Below are 16,099 nucleotides of genomic sequence, written 5' to 3' on the forward strand. Positions count from 1 at the left end.
CAGGGAAACAGTCCAATGAGCATCACCGCAGAGGAGCCAATCAGCTAGATGTTGCTGGGGCCGAGGAGCCAATCAGCTAGATGTTGCTGGGGCCGCTGTGAGCCAATCATCAGCCGGCAGCTGGAAGTTTGCTGGCAGCTGGAAGTTTGCTGGGGCCCCTTTGGCTGTGGCTCTCAACACAGGAGTGGAAAAGGCAATTTTTAATAGAAGCAAAGGATTATTTTAGTTGATGGTTAACACGTTTTAATTTATTTATTTAATTATTGTTCTATTTTCAGTACTGGAGATTACTGAACCCAGGGCCTCACACATGCTCTGAGAGTGCACTATCACACCATTGAGCTACACACATCCCCACCCTTTTTTGTTGAATTTTCAGACAAGTTCAGCTAAATTGTCCAGGTTGGTCTCCAACTGGTGATCCTTCTACCTCAGCCTCCCAAGTGGCTGGAATTACAGGTGTTTACCAGGGCACCCAGCTGTAAAAACTTTTTAAAAACACATTGGTAATAGAATAGATATTAACTGATGGAGTTGTTGTGTTTTTGTTTATTGTTTTTGTTTTTTAATGACAGGGAAAAGTCTGAGAAAATGAGATTTGAGCTAAAATCTGAAGGATGAGCTAACCATCTAGGTACCTGGGGGATTCTAGGCAGAGAGAACAGCAATCAAGGACAAAAGGTCCTTAACAGTATTTAAAAAGTCAAATTTGGATTTAGCAAGGGGGGTTTGGAAACTATGGAAAAAGACACTTTAGCCTCTTAAACTCTAGAAGATGAAGACTTAAAGCTATTGTAGCATTGTCACCTCCTGATTTGGCAGAAGTTTCTTAACCTGAAGTCACCGGTAACTTGGAAAGGAGACAACCTGTGCTCTTAATGAGGGTGGGGTATTCACAGATGTCCTCAGAAAGCCAGAGACTTCCTTCACACACACACACACACACACACACACACACACACACTGTTTTTCATGACGAAGGGGCCCATAAGTTGCAGCAGCCTACCGTGGACCGCCTGAGGTCTCACTCAAATGTAGACCTGGCCCAGTACTGGGTTAGTAGGCAAACAAGGAGACACAGTTTCTCATTCCTAAAACAAGCCAAACCAAAGTCAAGATGAAAATGTTTTAATCCCCGGGGGATGGGACTAGCCTCCGGGCCAGCCGGGGAGAGGACTTCGACAATGTTAGGACAAGGTTAGGTGAGGCAGCAGAATACTCGTGCATCGTTAAGTGCAGTGTCATCACGGAGGCCTCTAGGCTGCTCAACCTTGGTCTGTAAGCCACACGCACCTTTCAGGCAAGACGTGCTCCATTCTCCAAATTTTCCCCAGTCCAGCCCAGGCCCCTGCAACTCCGTGCCATCTGAGCACCGGAAACGCACGTTGTTCACTGCAGTGTTGTCCCCAGGGGTTATGGGTGCTTCCACCCGAAGTGAGAAAGCCACTAGGAAGCCACCACTAGGACACCATAGAGGCTCACTCCATGCACCCCACCTATAAGAGAAGAGGAGAAGCGCTAGCTCTGTGAGCACTCCCTACTCACCTTGAGGCCAACCCAGAACGTGGGACTTTCCAAGGCAGGTCAGGGCAACCCCATTCGGTTGGATTTAACCACCTGACCTTCCGTGAGGTGCAGACAGGTGGACTTCCATCCACCTCCTCAAATCTAAACTGCCCCATAATTCAGGAGGAGTTTAATGGGAGAGGGCATGTAACAGGAGGGTAAGAGACATGCCCTGACCTTAAGACATGCTTGGCCCCTGCCCCTTCTCACTTTCCAGATTGGGACTCCACAACTTGAGTGTTGAGCTCAGAGTTACCACGTGTGCAGTGCAGCCGGATCCCATTCAGAGCTGTGTCATCACCGAGAATGCCTTGATGGGGCTCTACCTGGGTAGTAAGGATGAGTCAGGGGACTGCCATCCTTGGCTCCATGGCCCCATGCCATATCCACCCCCTCCAAACCCTAGAGCTCTCACCTTAAGTGAGAACCCGCTGGCAAAGTATCCATCAGGACACATCTCAGGCAGGGCCCAGTCGCCCCAGGGACCCCCGTTGGTCACTTCAATGACAGGGTAGCCGATCAGCCCATCTGCCAGCGCATATTTGCAGTACATGGCCCACAACAGCATCAGCAGCTTGGTTCCCACACTCAGTTCCATCCTGCAGAGTCTGAATCAGGCCTCTTAACTCAGGTTTATATCAGTCCAGTCCCTATCAGCCCCAATCTAGGCTCCAATTGCGGAAGGGCCTCCAGGATTAAGTGACATTCAAAACTAATCTGTTCCCGGAACTCCACAGACTTCAGGAAGGCAGAGTCCCAAAGCTAAGAAAGGAGGGGCAGTGACAGTGGGCAAGTTGAGATAATAACCACATACTAAAGGCTTACTATAGGACACAAATTGTAGCTAATGCTTTGCAGACATATTTTATTTAATCCTCACAATTTTAGGAAATCTGAATTACCTTTCCTATATGGCTGATGAAGGAACTAAGGCCCAGAAATGACAAATGACTTGAAGTCAAAACCAGCAAGCAGGGAACCATTCCAACACTGGGAACAAAGACCAGGACTAGGCCTCAGAGACAGGATTGGCCAGGGGTAACCTAGGGAGCTCCAGGATGTGAGGAGCATAGAGTGAGCATATGGCAAGAATTCATGAACTGCTGGAATTGGGATGGATCTTCTTAGAGACTGGAGTGCTGACCCTTTGAGAATCCAGAGTACCAGATATACCCAACTCTAAGATGTTTATGGATAAGGCTCTAAGAACCCCCTAAGAACAAAACAGGCTGTTTCTTCCATCACTTCCTGTATCCAAGCTTTCTTTTTGGTACCGGGGATTGAACCCAGGTGCGCTTAACCACTGAGCCACATCCCCAGCCCTCTTTTCTTTTACATTTTATTTAGAGACAGGATCTCGCTGAGTTGCTTAGGGCCTTGCTAAGTTGCTCAGGCTGACCTTGAAATGGTGATCCTACAGCTTTGGCCTCCAGAGCTGCTGCACCATATGCCCCCACTATATCCTTACTTTCTTTCCACAGGGTGGACTTCTAATTTACAAAACAAAAAGCAAACAAAACCTGTCTAGATCTGTTAGAGGGCTCCACCCCTGATTTGCCTGCCCTTCATACACACAGCTTTGCTTATTCAATTCCTATTTGTTTAGTAATAATGAGTTTTGGCCTGTAAGCATCCAAGAAAAACAAGGCCCCTGTCTTCTTCAGAACTCCCGTGGGGAAAACAAATAGAAAATTCTCCCTCAATGGATGTTTAGCTCTGGGAGAACACTTTTATATTCTGGAGGCCTAATAGGGCCTGGCATGTGGAAGTAGTTAATGAAGATAATTTTTATAAATGACTGTGGAATCAATCTGGAGTTTAAAAAGTTAAACCAAAAGAATGTAAAAGGATAAAACCTAAAGTACATAATTGAAAGGTCACGTACCTAGATCATGACAAGGTTCTCTGGGAATAGAATGGAAAATTTAGAAGTGGGTGGTCGCTGGATCCCAAAGACCTCCCCTGCCCCACTGAACTTGGGAAGATTTGTAGGGCAATTGTGGTCAGCTTTCCCATTTACAACATTTTCACAAACATTATCATTTAATCCTCACATGAGGCTTGCAAGTACCTATTATTATCCTCAATTTATAGTGGAGGGAATCCAAGTCCAGAGTTAACTTACAGTCCACAGTAGGGGAACTGGTTCTTACCCTAGCCTCTCTCCCCAGTAATACCCAGGCTGCCTCTTACTATAAGCTGGCCCTACAGGAAAAGGAAATGTAGAGATGTGTCATTGTTGCCAATTCCCCGCAAATCTTCATTCAGTCCCTCACCCTAGGGTAGCTGCCCTTTGGGGCAAAGTATACAGGGGAAGGGGTCTTAAAAGGTTAATAATTAATTTAATAATAAATTAATTTGCATCTCAGGTCACTGCCCACATCTTTTCCCTCCTGGAGGCCTATGAGGACACTGGCTAGGGGCTAGTGAGGGGGCAGTGGTCTCAGCAGCAGCCATGGCGGGTCTCACTGCCTCACCCTGCCCTGTGTTGCTGGTTCCAGGCAATTCCTCTATTTTTGTGTTAGTGCTTTTTCATCTCAGTGCTCAGATCCTTGGTGAATGGCTTCTTTCCTTACCTGCTCAGGGAAAAAGTCAGGAGTCTAGGCCCTTAGAACCCAAGCTCCCTTCTCTGGACCTCACCGCTTAGTTTCCCCTCTTCCCAAGCATCCTGTCAGACTGCAGGCCCTGGCAAAGTCCTGCATTCCAGAAGGTCCACTGCCTTCCAAGTATGCTCAAGACAGGGTATGCTCAAGACCCCAGGGCTGAGTCTGAGAGTCCCAGATAGAACCCTGAACAGGGGGAAAGGGAGCTAGGCTAAGGGTCTGGTGAAGGATGAGTCCTCTTCCTCATCTCCTCTCTCCCATCATGAAGCTGAGAGTATAGCAGAAAAGGACCAAAGCTAGACCTTAGGGACAATCTGTTCAGAGCCTAATCCAGCTACTTGCTAAGTAGATCCAGCAAGAGCCGGACCCTCTGATGGTACCCAAAGAGAAGAGCTTTGCTGTCCCGGGCCTCAGGGAGTGCTGGGCTGCATGATAAGGCCCTTTATTGCCAGTCTGAAATTGGAAAGGGGATGTGGAATTGTCAGGATGGAAGGAACTAGTCAGGTGAGTGATCTCTCTCCTACAAGCCAGTCCTCACCTCCTTGTTTCCCTCGCCCTCTCAAATCATCTCCCCCATCCCACCACCAAGCACACAGGTTCCTAACTCCCCTTGGCTCCACCTTCGCCTTCACCACAAGCAAGGTCTTCACCAAGGTGACAGCACTGGAGATTCGCGTGCATGGCCCAGATTCCACCCATTACACATCACTGACAACCATGGCGGTCTGGGAGAAGCAGGCAGGAATGCAGGAGCTGCCAGATAGGGTCCCCAGGGACTCGGCTGGCCGGGTCTTTGGGCTCACGAATGTTATTGCTCTTGCCGCACCGCGCGCTGCGCTGGTCCCAGATCTGCCTCCACCGGGTGGCGACAAGGAAGCTGAGAGGCCCGGACGCCGGCACGCAATGCAGCGAAGCCTATTGCACATTTCCTGACCCCATATCACCCCTGGCTCATCCGTCACGCCACCCGCCTCGCTCTCTTCGCCTTCCCAACTCGCGGCCGCTTGCTGGAGCTGGCGTGCCCAGGAACCAGAGAGCGGACGCGCGGGATACAACGGACGGGGCCGCTGGCACCCTGGAGAATGTCTACAACCGCACCCAGGGACTGGTAGCCGGACACGAACTCCTCCCGTTGGCTTGAAGTCTGCAGTGGCGAGAGACTAGCCCAGAAGGGAGAACCCTGGGAAGGGATCAGCGCAGCCCAGGATCACGACCCCAATACTGGCGGGAGACACCTGAGCTGGCAGCTTGGCTGCCCCACTCCCACAGTGACGTCATCTGAGCCAAGTCCCGCCCCCAGCGGGGATGATTTTGAGCTTCTCGCTCTTTCTGTAGTCTCAGGAAAATGGGAGGAACCGTGAGGAATGAAGTATTCTTTGGCAGCAGTCGACATCGGGCATTTTGTGTAATGATGGCAGGCACTTAAGGGAAACAGAGTGTGGGAAGATGTGTCATTCCTGTTCCCGGCAGCCGAAAGGATCAAGCTTCTCCTGACCTATTTCAACCACTCCTGTGGCTTCAGTTGCCAACTCCATGCCACGTCTCCAGCCCAGACCTGTCTTCTGGGTTATACTGACATACAGCAACTCTTTCCTGATGACATCTGCAAACAACATCTGCAAAACGGATCCCATCACCTTCCCCCTGAAAGTGCATCTTGTCCATTGTTCTGTCTCCTTGAATGAACAGCACACTCTCCCTTCCACGACCTAACTTTGTATCTATCCTATGTTTACCAAATGATTCTTTGGCCACTCCCAAAACAGTACTGAACATGAAAAAGCCTGCCCTTTTCGTTCGCAAATTCCCAAATTATACCTCCCATACACTTTCTTCTGGACTCCAGAATCCTATGTCTACAACTGTGAATTCTGCATTTTTGCTTAGATGTCAACTAGGCATAGCAAACCTGACATATTCAAACTAGTCATTGCTAGCTCAGTAAATACCTCCATTCTTCAGGACCTTAGACCATAAACCTTGTAATATGACTCTTCTGTTTCCCATTCATCACATCAACATCCAATATGTGAGTATCTAACAATTTCCCACTTTTTCCACCACTACTACACTATTATCCTTGTCCAGGACAACTTTATGGATAACTAATTTTATTGCAATACTTTTTTTTTTTTTTTTTTTGGTATTGGGGATTTAACCTAGGGCCACTTAACCACACCCCCAGCCCTTTTAATTTTTTGAGACAGGGTCTTGGGAAGTTGCTTAGAGCCTGGCTAAATTGCTGAGGCTGATTTCCAACTTGCAATCCTCCTGTCTCAGCCCCGCCCAAGTCACTGGAATTACAGGCATGTGCCATCAAACACAGCTGCAACAGCTTCTTAGTTGTCCCTCTGCCCATCCTTTCCCTCCCAATAATGTATTGTCAGTAAAGCAGAAAAAGTAACACTTTAAAATGCAGTTTATTTCCTGTCACTTTCCTGCTCAAAAAATAATTAATTAAATCACAAATGAGGCCAAGAGTTTAGTAATGTTGCTCAGTAGTACAGTGAATAGATACATAAGACCAGCATACACACACAAAAAGGGATTATAATGAAATACAAGAAAGGCCAGGGCGTAACTCAGTAGTAATACCATGTATGAGGCACTAGGTTTGATCTCCAGTACAGGAAAAAGAAAAAGACAGCACTTTCCTAAATTGATCTACAGGTGCAATGCAATCCCTAACAAAATTCCTATGTTTTTTTTTTTCCAGAAATGAACAAGCTACTCCTAAAATTCATATGCAAATGCAAGGGATCCAGAATAGCCAAAACAATCTTGAAAAGGAAAACACAGTTGAAGGATTCACACTTCCAATTTCAGAAATTACTACATTCAGAAACTATATAGTGATGATGGTTATACAACATTTTGAATGTACCAAATGACACTGAACTTCACGCTTTAAAATTTTATGCGTTTTTTTTTTTTTCGGGGGGGGGGCAGGGGGAGATGTGGTCTATGTTGCCCAGGCTAATCTAGAACTCCAGAGCTCAAACAATCCTCCTTCCTCAGCCTCACAAGTAGCTGGGATACAGGTATGCACTGACATACTGGATAATTTTCTTTTAAATGTACTACAAAGCTACAGTAATCAGGACAGTATGATACTGGCATGAGGATTAAATAATAGCTCATTGGAATAAAACCAGGAGAAGAGTATAGAAATAAATCCATATATTATTGGTAAATTGCTTTTTTTTTTTTTTTAAGCTGGAGTCTGTGTTGCCTAAGCTAGTTTCTAATTGTGGACTCAAGGCGAGCCTCTTGCCTCAACCTCTCAAGTAACTGGGATTATAGGCAAATGCCACCACCTCTAGCTTTTGGTCAATTGATTCTTTTTTTCTTTTAGGTGATGCTGAGGATTGAATCCAGGACCCTGCACAGGCTAGGCAAGCGCTCTGCAAACTGAGATATATTCCCAGTCCAGACCCATTGATTTTTTAAAAATATTTTTATTAGTTATTGATGCACCTTTATTTATTTATTTGCTCATGTGTGGTGCTGAGAATCGTACCCAGTGCCTCACAAATGCTAGGCAAGCACTATACCATTGAGCCATAACCCCAGCTCCCTGGTCCATTAATTTTTGACAAGGATGCCAAAAACATTCAAGGGGGAAGGAATAACCTTTTTGACAAATAGGGCTGGAACAACTGGGTAACTACATGCAAAAGAATGAATTTAAGCCGGTGTGGTGGGCATGCCTGTAATCCCAGTGGCTTGGGAAGCTGAGGCAGGAGGATTGCAAGTTGCCAGCCTCAGCAATTTAGCAAGACCCTCAGCAACTTAGAACCTTTCTCAAAATAAAAAATAAAAAGGGCCAGAAATGTGGCTCAGTGGTTAAGCACCCCTGGGTTCATTCCATAGTACCAAAAAAGAAGGAGGAGGAAGAGGAAGAGGAATAAATGAATTTAGACTTCACATCATATACAAAAAATGACTTGAAATGGATCACAGATCTAAGAATGTAAGAGTAAGCACTACAGAACTCTTCAAAGAAAACACAGGTGCCAGGCACAGTGGCACATCCTGTAATCCCACTGACTCCAGAGACTGAGGCAGAAGGATCCCAAGTTGGAGGTTAGCCTGAACAATTTAGGAAGAATCTGTAAAAATTTTTAAAGGGTTGGGAATGTAACTCAGTGGTACAGAGCTTGCCTAGCAAATATGAAGCCCTGGGTTTGATTCACAGAAACACACACACACACACACACACATCAAAACTTTCCTTCTTCAAAGAATACAAATGAATTAAGTATAAAGACAATCCAAGGCTGGGGCTATGGTTCAATGGTAGAGCACTTGCCTAGCATGTGTGAGGCACTGGGTTCAATCCTCAGCATCACATATAAATAAATAAAGGTCTATCAACAACCAATAAATTTTTTTTAAAAAAAACAAGTCAATGGGAGAAAAATATTTGGAAATCATATACGGGATGTTTCTAATATCAAGAATAATATAAAAAGCTCAGCGGCTTGGGAGGCTGAGACAGCAGAATCCCGAGTTCAAAGCCAGTCTCAGCAATGCCAAGGAGCTAAGCAACTCAGTGAGACCCTGCCTCGAATAAAATACAAAATAGGGCTGGAGATGTGGCTCAGTGGTCGAGTACCCCTGAGTTCAATCCCCAGTACCAAAAAAAAAAAAAACAGTCAGCGCAGAACAACACAACAGGACCCTGTCTCAAAAGTAAATAAATAAATATTTAATCCCATAACCCAACAATAAAAAAAATCCCAATTTAAAAATGAGAACTTAACTAAACATTGCTCCAAAGAAGATACACAAATGGCCAATTAGCACATGGAAATATGCTCAACATCACTAATTATTAGAGAAATGCAAAAAAAAAAAGGCCAGAAGATTGCACTCATATCCACTGGGATGGCCACGACAAAAAAAAAAAAGATACACAATACCAAGTGTTGGTCGGTATGCACAAAACTTGGAATCCTCATACATGGCTGGTGCGAATATAAAAAATGGTGCAGTCGCTACGGAAAACAATGGTCAGTTCCTCAAAATGTTAAACAGAGTTACCATAAGACCCAGTAATTCAACCGCTGCTAGTTTTACAGCCAAGAAAAATGAAAACACCCCACGATTATTCCAACTCAGATCTCCAGGCTCCAGTCAGACAGATCAGTACAGCCCAGGCCAGTACTGAACGCAGGACCTTGCATATGCAAAAGTGCTCTACCTCCGAGCAACATCCCCTGCTTTCCGGACTCCCCTGTACTAAGCACTGATCCCAGGAATGATCTACCACTGAGTTACATCCACCAAAACTTTTTTATTTTATGTTGAAACAGGATCTCACTAAATTGCCAAGGCTGGTTTCAAACTTGCGATCCTCCGTCGTTGGGGTAATAGGCGTGCGCCACCACAGCAAGGCAGGACTTTCTCTTTTCGCTGTCTCTCTGCCCCGCTCTCTTTAGTTTGTTGCCTGAAACACTGCCATCAAGTGCTCACTGTCGCAAAATAACCTACCCTCTACTTTCATTTCCCTTCTGCCGTCAACCGCGGCATGATTTCTCTCCCAGAAGGCCTCAAAGAGAGTGACAGAGCGCTTTACGACAGTTGCTTTGTGGCAGCACAGGAGGAGGAAGATGGCGGCCACCTTAGTTGCTGCTCGAGGAGAGGGTCCCGCACCCGCCTGGGGGCGGGAGGCTGTCGCCCCAGACTGGGAAAACCGGGAAGTCTCCACAGGGGTGAGGAAGGAGTCAGGATTCAGAAAATGTGCACAACTGGGGAGGATAAAGCCCAAGTGGGGTTGAGAAGGGAGGTGGACTGTGTTATGCTCACGGCGGAGGGAGAGGTATTCTGAGGATACTGGAGTGGTGTGGTACGTTGGTGATGGGGAGTAAAGGGTGGGTTGAAGCGTGAAATTCTATCTTTCAGGGCAAATGAAACCTCTGAGCTTGAGGGTTGGAATTCTGGTATTTTGAGGAGTGTAGAGGCCCCCACAGGATTGGAAAATGGGTCCGCGGCGCACGAGTTTTGTATTATGGGATCTGGGGAGGGAATTGTTGAGGTTTATGTATGTTGGGGAATGTGGAAAAGTTTAGACTCACCCTTCTCTCCCTTTTCTCAGACCACTATCATGGCTGTGCAATTTGACGGGGGTGTGGTTCTGGGAGCAGACTCCAGAACAACCACTGGGTGAGCTCAGGACAGATTTATGAAAGATTTTCCCATCTTTCCCTTTCTTGCCTGCCGGACCATCCTGTTTTCCCTCCTTTCGGTGCTGGGGAATTGAACCTGTGGCCAGCCAAGCAAGTGCTTTATCACTGAGCCACGCATCCCTAGCCCTGCCAGCCCATCCTTAATCCTCCAGACTAATGTGGGCAGGGAAATTTCTCGTCTACCTGGAGAGAAAGATTTATCCCAGCTTGTATTTCTATAGTTTCATTCATCCTTATAAAAGTCTGTTTTCCATCTAGCCTACTTCCATTTGTATGAGAACCAATAAGCAATACTGGTTTCCTATCCCTGAAAACACACACACCCCAGGTACCCCCCATTCCCCTGTGGATAGTGATGGGATGGAGGTGGGAGGCAGGTGGGGTCTTTCCCTCACAATTCTGCCATCCTGCAGGTCCTATATCGCCAATCGAGTGACTGACAAGCTGACTCCTATTCATGACCATATTTTCTGCTGCCGTTCAGGCTCTGCAGCTGACACCCAGGCTGTAGCAGATGCTGTCACTTATCAGCTTGGATTCCACAGGTGCTTGTGGGCAGGGAAGGAGCAAGTATGGGAAGGGAACTGGGACCTGAGGCACTAAGTGGGCTCACTGTCAGGACCTAACACTGCTTTCTTTGTAACCCCCACCTAACCCTCCAGCATTGAACTGAATGAGCCTCCATTGGTGCACACAGCAGCCAGCCTCTTTAAGGAGATGTGTTACCGATACCGGGAAGATCTGATGGCGGGAATTATCATTGCTGGCTGGGATCCTCAAGAAGGAGGACAGGTGAGATAATCTACTCCAGCACTGAAGCCTTGCCTTAGATCCTTTCTCTACTCTGACCATTTTCTGTTTCTCATTTCAGTTTCTACCTCAGTTACCATTAACTCTCTCCAGACTGATCCCACAATGGGAAGGTGGATGTACATGTGCTGGGAGAAGGGTATACACTGTGACTGTTCTCCTTCGTCTGGCAGGTATACTCAGTTCCCATGGGAGGTATGATGGTAAGGCAGTCCTTTGCCATTGGAGGCTCTGGGAGTTCATATATCTATGGCTATGTTGATGCTACCTACCGTGAAGGCATGACTAAGGAAGAGTGTCTGCAGTTCACTGCCAATGGTGAGAACTTGGGTTTCTGGGCCTGTGGTCGTCAACCCTCCCTACCCAAGCCAGGCCAACATTTCTCATTTATTACAGTACTCCCAGCAACTAACTCCAAATCCAACTTCCTCCTTTTATCCACAGCTCTTGCTTTGGCTATGGAACGGGATGGCTCCAGTGGAGGGGTGATCCGCCTGGCAGCCATTGAAGAATCGGGGGTAGAGCGGCAGGTACTTTTGGGAGACCAGATACCCAAATTCACCATTGCTACTTTACCACCTCCCTAAGTCTGCGATTCTAGGATGTAATAATATTCACCCCGTAACGATAAGAATTTAATAAACAGTTTGTCAAAGAGAGTCTTTGTAATTTGAGGTTCCTTTCTTAACCTCAAGCCTGAACTTGTCTGGCCCACTAGTAGTTTGTGCAAACCACTGCACCAAACTCAAGAGGAGTTACACAGGAGATTGAGGGAGTTTATGAATGTTCCACCACTCTTCACTAAGCTTTTGCATGTGTGGTTTTCTTTCTTCCTCTCTTCTCCTCTTTCCCTTCTCCACCCCTTCCCCCTTCTTTTCTTTGCTCTGTCTTTTTGTGGTGTTATGGATTAATCATAACAGAACCTCCTACATGCTAAGCAAGTGCTTTACCACTGAGCTGTAATTCCAGCAGGGTCCAGGCTGGCCTCATGCTTGCCGTCCTCCTACCTCACTGCCAGCCTATCTCAAACCTCACATAGTCAGGATTACAAGCATGTAGAAGTATGCGCTGCACCCAACCTGATTTTTTTTAAGGATTTGTTTTTGCTTTTTTTTTTTTTTTTTGGTAAACTTTTTTAGAGAAGTATTGGTTTACATTAAAATAGAGTGGAAGTTAGAGATTTTTCCATATATATGCCTGTCCCCACATACAACTGCCTCCCCTGCTTTCAACATTCTACACCAGGTGGTGTGTTTGTTAGAATTGATGACCAACAGTGACACATGCTATATGGTTGCCCCCAGCTACATGGTTGGTTTTCAAACCTCTTTCTCCAAACTATCCCCATATTTCCTTTTCTCTATCATTTCTAGCTACTTAAACTATTAGAATATGGTTAATGTGAGGGCTATCAACAATACCTACCCCTCTATGTTTAAGTCCAAGATAGAATTTAGAATTCTGAGATTGAGGTCATCTCTCCTGGCATACCAGTCATCATCAGTGATTACTGGCCCAAGACCAGAAGAACTCTCCTTTAGCCTCACCTCATGGTTCTCTTTCTTCATACCTCTGTTACCTCATCTTGTGGTCAGGACATAGCAATGTACTTCCTTGGCTTCAGGGGAAAGAAGTTGGTCTTGTCTGCAAGTGGAATTTAAATGCTTTAGACTGGCTCTGAAAGTCACCATTCTCACAGAAGGCTAAGAATGGATTCTGTTCCTTCCAACTCAAGGACCTAAAGGAATTCAGTGATGCTTTTTGACAGTGACAAATGTTTAGTCTTCTTTTCTCCAGTGTAGGGGATAAAAGATACATTTGGAAACCTTGTTCTAGTATGCATAATATCCTGCCCTGGAGGGGTTTAGAGGGCAGTAGAGATGAGTATCCATAGAATTCATCTACTTACCATCTCCATATCACTATCCTGATCCAAACCACCATGATCTCTGAATGACAACAACCTCCTAAATGGCCTTTCTGCTTCCTACTTGCCCTTAGGACAGTCCTTTTCCCATACAGCAAGGGAAGTAACCTTTGTAAACATGAGACCATGTTGCTTCCCTGCTTTAACATTCTTCAATGGCTTACCGTACCACCTGGACTAATATTTTGGCTCCTTACCAAGACTTTGAAGATCAAAAATTTCTTAACCTTAACACTCCAGTCATTCCTTATTTTTAGTTTCCTACAACCTTACCATTTACTGTTTTTTCTGCCTGGGGGGGCCTCATCCATGCTAAGTAACAGCTTTACCACTGAATTATACCCCCAGTCCTGTGAAAATTTTAATTTATTCTTTGTTACTGGGGATTGAACCCAGGGCGCTTTGCCACTGAACTACATCCCCAGTCCTTTTTATTTTTTTGAGACAGGTTCTCATTAAGTTGTTAAGGGTCCAGCAGAGTCGCTAAGGCTGACCTCCAACTTGTGATTCTCCTGACTCAAGCCTCCCCAGTCACTGGGATTATAGGTGTGCAGCCCTACACCAGCCTGATTTTTTTTTTTTGAAACTGTTTCTTACAGCAGTATTAGGTTTATAGCAAAATGGAGTGGAAGGTAGAAATTTACCATATATCCCTTCCCCCACATATATACAGCCTCACTCCTATCCTGCATCAGAGTGGTATGCTAGAGTCAGTGGCCTACACTGATACCTCATTTCCCAGCTTTCACTTGGCTGCTTGTCGTTCAGGTCTCAACTCAGAAAAGCCTTTCCTATCCATCTGAAATTAAAGAAACACCATCCTCTGCCATCTCATTTTCACATTACCCTGTTTTATTTTCTTGTTAGTATCTCATATTGTCATGCTTATTTGTTTACTTGTCTTCTCCCTGAACTAGAAAGTCAGATAAAAAAAAGAAAGAAAGAAAGAAATAGAAATAGAGTTTTTTCTTCTTGATTCAATGATACATTCTCTATATCTGGCAGGCAGTTAATACCAAATATTTATTGAATGATATGCTCCCTAATCCCATCTGTCCTGCCCAATCTCCCACAATCTGCCCCCCCAAACTGGGGATTGAACCTAGGGATGCTTAACCACTGAGCCACATCTCCAGCCTTTTATTTTTATTTTATTTTAATTTTGAAACAGTGCTTAGTGCCTCACTAAATTGCTGAAGCTGTCCTCGAACTTGCAATTCTCCTGCCTCGGCCTCCTGAGTCTCTGGGATTACAGGCAAGCGCCACCATACCCTGCAAACCAACCTCCCCAAACTTGTTCTCACCACACTCATCTCTGAAGCTGGGTTTCAGCAAATTTACTTTCCTGTTAGCACACCTGGGGTCTGCCTCATAGTCACCATTCCTGTGACCCACTCCCACCTGATGCTACACTTCCCACCTCAGCCTTATACTCAGCCTTAGTGCCTTGACCCTGCCAACCTTCCAGTCATACACAGAACACTTGGAAAGTCTGAAAGAATTTAATGAGAAGATCATGATAGATTTGGGGGAGCCAGACACTGGGACCATTGAGAAATGGGGTGAAGGGAGGTTTCCAAGTCTTCCTGGAGGTTCAGCCCCTGATTGCCTCCCTTCAAATGGTGGAGTCATTGGCTGATGCTACGTCATGCAGCTGGTGGCGGAAGGAGAGTCGGGCTTTTCTGCTGAAGTAGGCACCAGCCCCTGGGGAGGGTGGCCCTCCCTCAGTCACCATGGGGGTGATAGCTGGGCTGGAATCTGGAGGGGCAGCAGAACCCAGGCCTATAAGGGAGATTGGAGGAGGAAGAAAGGGATTGTGGTTAAGGGTTCAACTCCCCCCCACACCGCCTCCCATCAGTAGCTGAAGAGGAAAGAAATTGTCCTGGGAGTCTGAGGGATGAGGGAAGTTGGTGGCAGCAGCAGGGATGTTTAAAAGCAAGGCTGGCTTCACAGGCATGCAGTCTAAGCAATTGCAAAATCCCCCTAAGTCCCTCTCCTGCTCAGAAAGTCTCCCACGCTTGGAATAGTGGTCTACTGTCACCATCTTGAAGTTTTTAAATTTTGCCACAGGGCACCACTGTTCCATTTTGTATTGGACTCTGCAAAGTCTTTAACCAGTCTTGTGAGAAAGTGAGGAATCCACCTCCAAACCAGGGAGATACAGGATCCTTTTTCCTTTGCTGGTTTGAGGGTTTATCTTTCTCCCCGTACACTTGTCTATCTGTATGCCTAACAATCCCCCTGTTCCCTCAGTTAACCCTCATACCTGCTCCTCTTTCAGTCCCCCGTTGTCTCCGGCACCCACACCATGGGAAACACCATACACCCTTCAGACCCATCTCAACAATGGAGAAGACCAGGATGCTGGGAATGGCCAGGAGGGCCTCAAGGGGAGGAGTGTGGTTTCTAAGCCCCCCCACCAAGGGCAAAACTACCACTTAGCCTCAGACTGCCTGGTGATTATAGGCGCCAGGGGATAGAAGGGGAAGAGCAGGGAGGAGGAGGGAATGGGAGAGAATACCCCCCATTGAGACACCTCTGTGTGTGTGTGTGTGTGTGTGTGTGTGTGTTACTTGGGATTGAACCCAGGGCCTTAAGCATGCAAGGAAAGTTCTCTACCATTGAGCTACATCCTCAGACATTTATTTCTTGTGCCCCTTTAATTTTGAGTTTCTCTCTGATACTCATGTAAAAGCAGCAGAATGGGGTGGGGGGGTGGCTGTAGCATGGAATGGCAGAGATAAACACAGAGTTGCTATGACTTGGTGAAAATTCAGTAGAACAATGCCTGAGAACTTGGTGCCAGAGGCTAGACACTGCCAGGGTTGAGAATCTGTTTGAATTTTCTTTCTTTTCTTCTTCTAGGTGTTGAACTCAGGGCCTTGTGCATGCTAATAAGCATGTGCTCTGTCACTAAGTTACATGGCTAGCCAGCCTGCCCACACTCACTCCTTCCTTCCTTCCTTCCTTCCTTCCCTCCCTCCCTTCCTTCCCTCCCTCCC

General features: G+C 46.2%; 4 protein-coding genes across 6 annotated transcripts; 2 read left to right on the forward strand and 2 right to left on the reverse strand.

Annotated features, from left to right (window-relative positions):
- Nucleotides 1-1,118: 1,118 nt before the first annotated feature.
- Vmo1 (vitelline membrane outer layer 1 homolog) lies at nt 1,119-5,437 on the reverse strand. Of its 3 annotated transcripts, none has more exons than XM_048798331.1 (4): nt 5,268-5,437; nt 1,982-2,174; nt 1,777-1,892; nt 1,119-1,496 (listed from the first exon to the last, which is right to left on the reverse strand). In XM_048798331.1, exons 2-4 carry the CDS (start codon nt 2,162-2,164, stop codon nt 1,199-1,201), a joined length of 597 nt encoding a protein of 198 aa, XP_048654288.1. In that variant the 5' UTR covers nt 2,165-2,174; nt 5,268-5,437; the 3' UTR covers nt 1,119-1,198. The 3 variants fall into 3 exon arrangements, with proteins under 3 accessions (XP_048654288.1, XP_048654289.1, XP_015361377.1); XM_048798332.1 differs by lacking the exon at nt 5,268-5,437 and adding an exon at nt 4,790-5,052; XM_015505891.2 differs by lacking the exon at nt 5,268-5,437 and having other exon boundaries at nt 1,982-3,059.
- On the forward strand, nt 2,918-6,001 carry Gltpd2 (glycolipid transfer protein domain containing 2). The gene is given in 4 exon segments (XM_048798329.1): nt 2,918-4,949; nt 4,951-5,088; nt 5,090-5,198; nt 5,201-6,001. Coding segments are annotated over 4 exon segments (708 nt in total). The 5' UTR covers nt 2,918-4,598; the 3' UTR covers nt 5,311-6,001.
- A 3,726-nt stretch (nt 6,002-9,727) lies between these two features.
- Psmb6 (proteasome 20S subunit beta 6) lies at nt 9,728-11,829 on the forward strand. The gene is made up of 6 exons (XM_015506006.2): nt 9,728-9,886; nt 10,270-10,337; nt 10,774-10,905; nt 11,023-11,152; nt 11,344-11,488; nt 11,615-11,829. The coding sequence occupies exons 1-6, from the start codon at nt 9,785-9,787 to the stop codon at nt 11,755-11,757; spliced, it is 720 nt and encodes a 239-aa protein (XP_015361492.1). The 5' UTR covers nt 9,728-9,784; the 3' UTR covers nt 11,758-11,829.
- A 2,235-nt stretch (nt 11,830-14,064) lies between these two features.
- CUNH17orf114 (chromosome unknown C17orf114 homolog) lies at nt 14,065-15,436 on the reverse strand. Its single transcript, XM_048798322.1, has 2 exons — nt 15,364-15,436; nt 14,065-14,879 (listed from the first exon to the last, which is right to left on the reverse strand). Exons 1-2 carry the CDS (start codon nt 15,434-15,436, stop codon nt 14,713-14,715), a joined length of 240 nt encoding a protein of 79 aa, XP_048654279.1. The 3' UTR covers nt 14,065-14,712.
- Between the last annotated feature and the right edge of the window lie 663 nt (nt 15,437-16,099).

The sequence above is a fragment of the Marmota marmota genome, unplaced genomic scaffold (assembly GCF_001458135.2).
Source record: "Marmota marmota marmota unplaced genomic scaffold, marMar, whole genome shotgun sequence".
Classification (NCBI taxonomy): domain Eukaryota; kingdom Metazoa; phylum Chordata; class Mammalia; order Rodentia; family Sciuridae; genus Marmota; species Marmota marmota.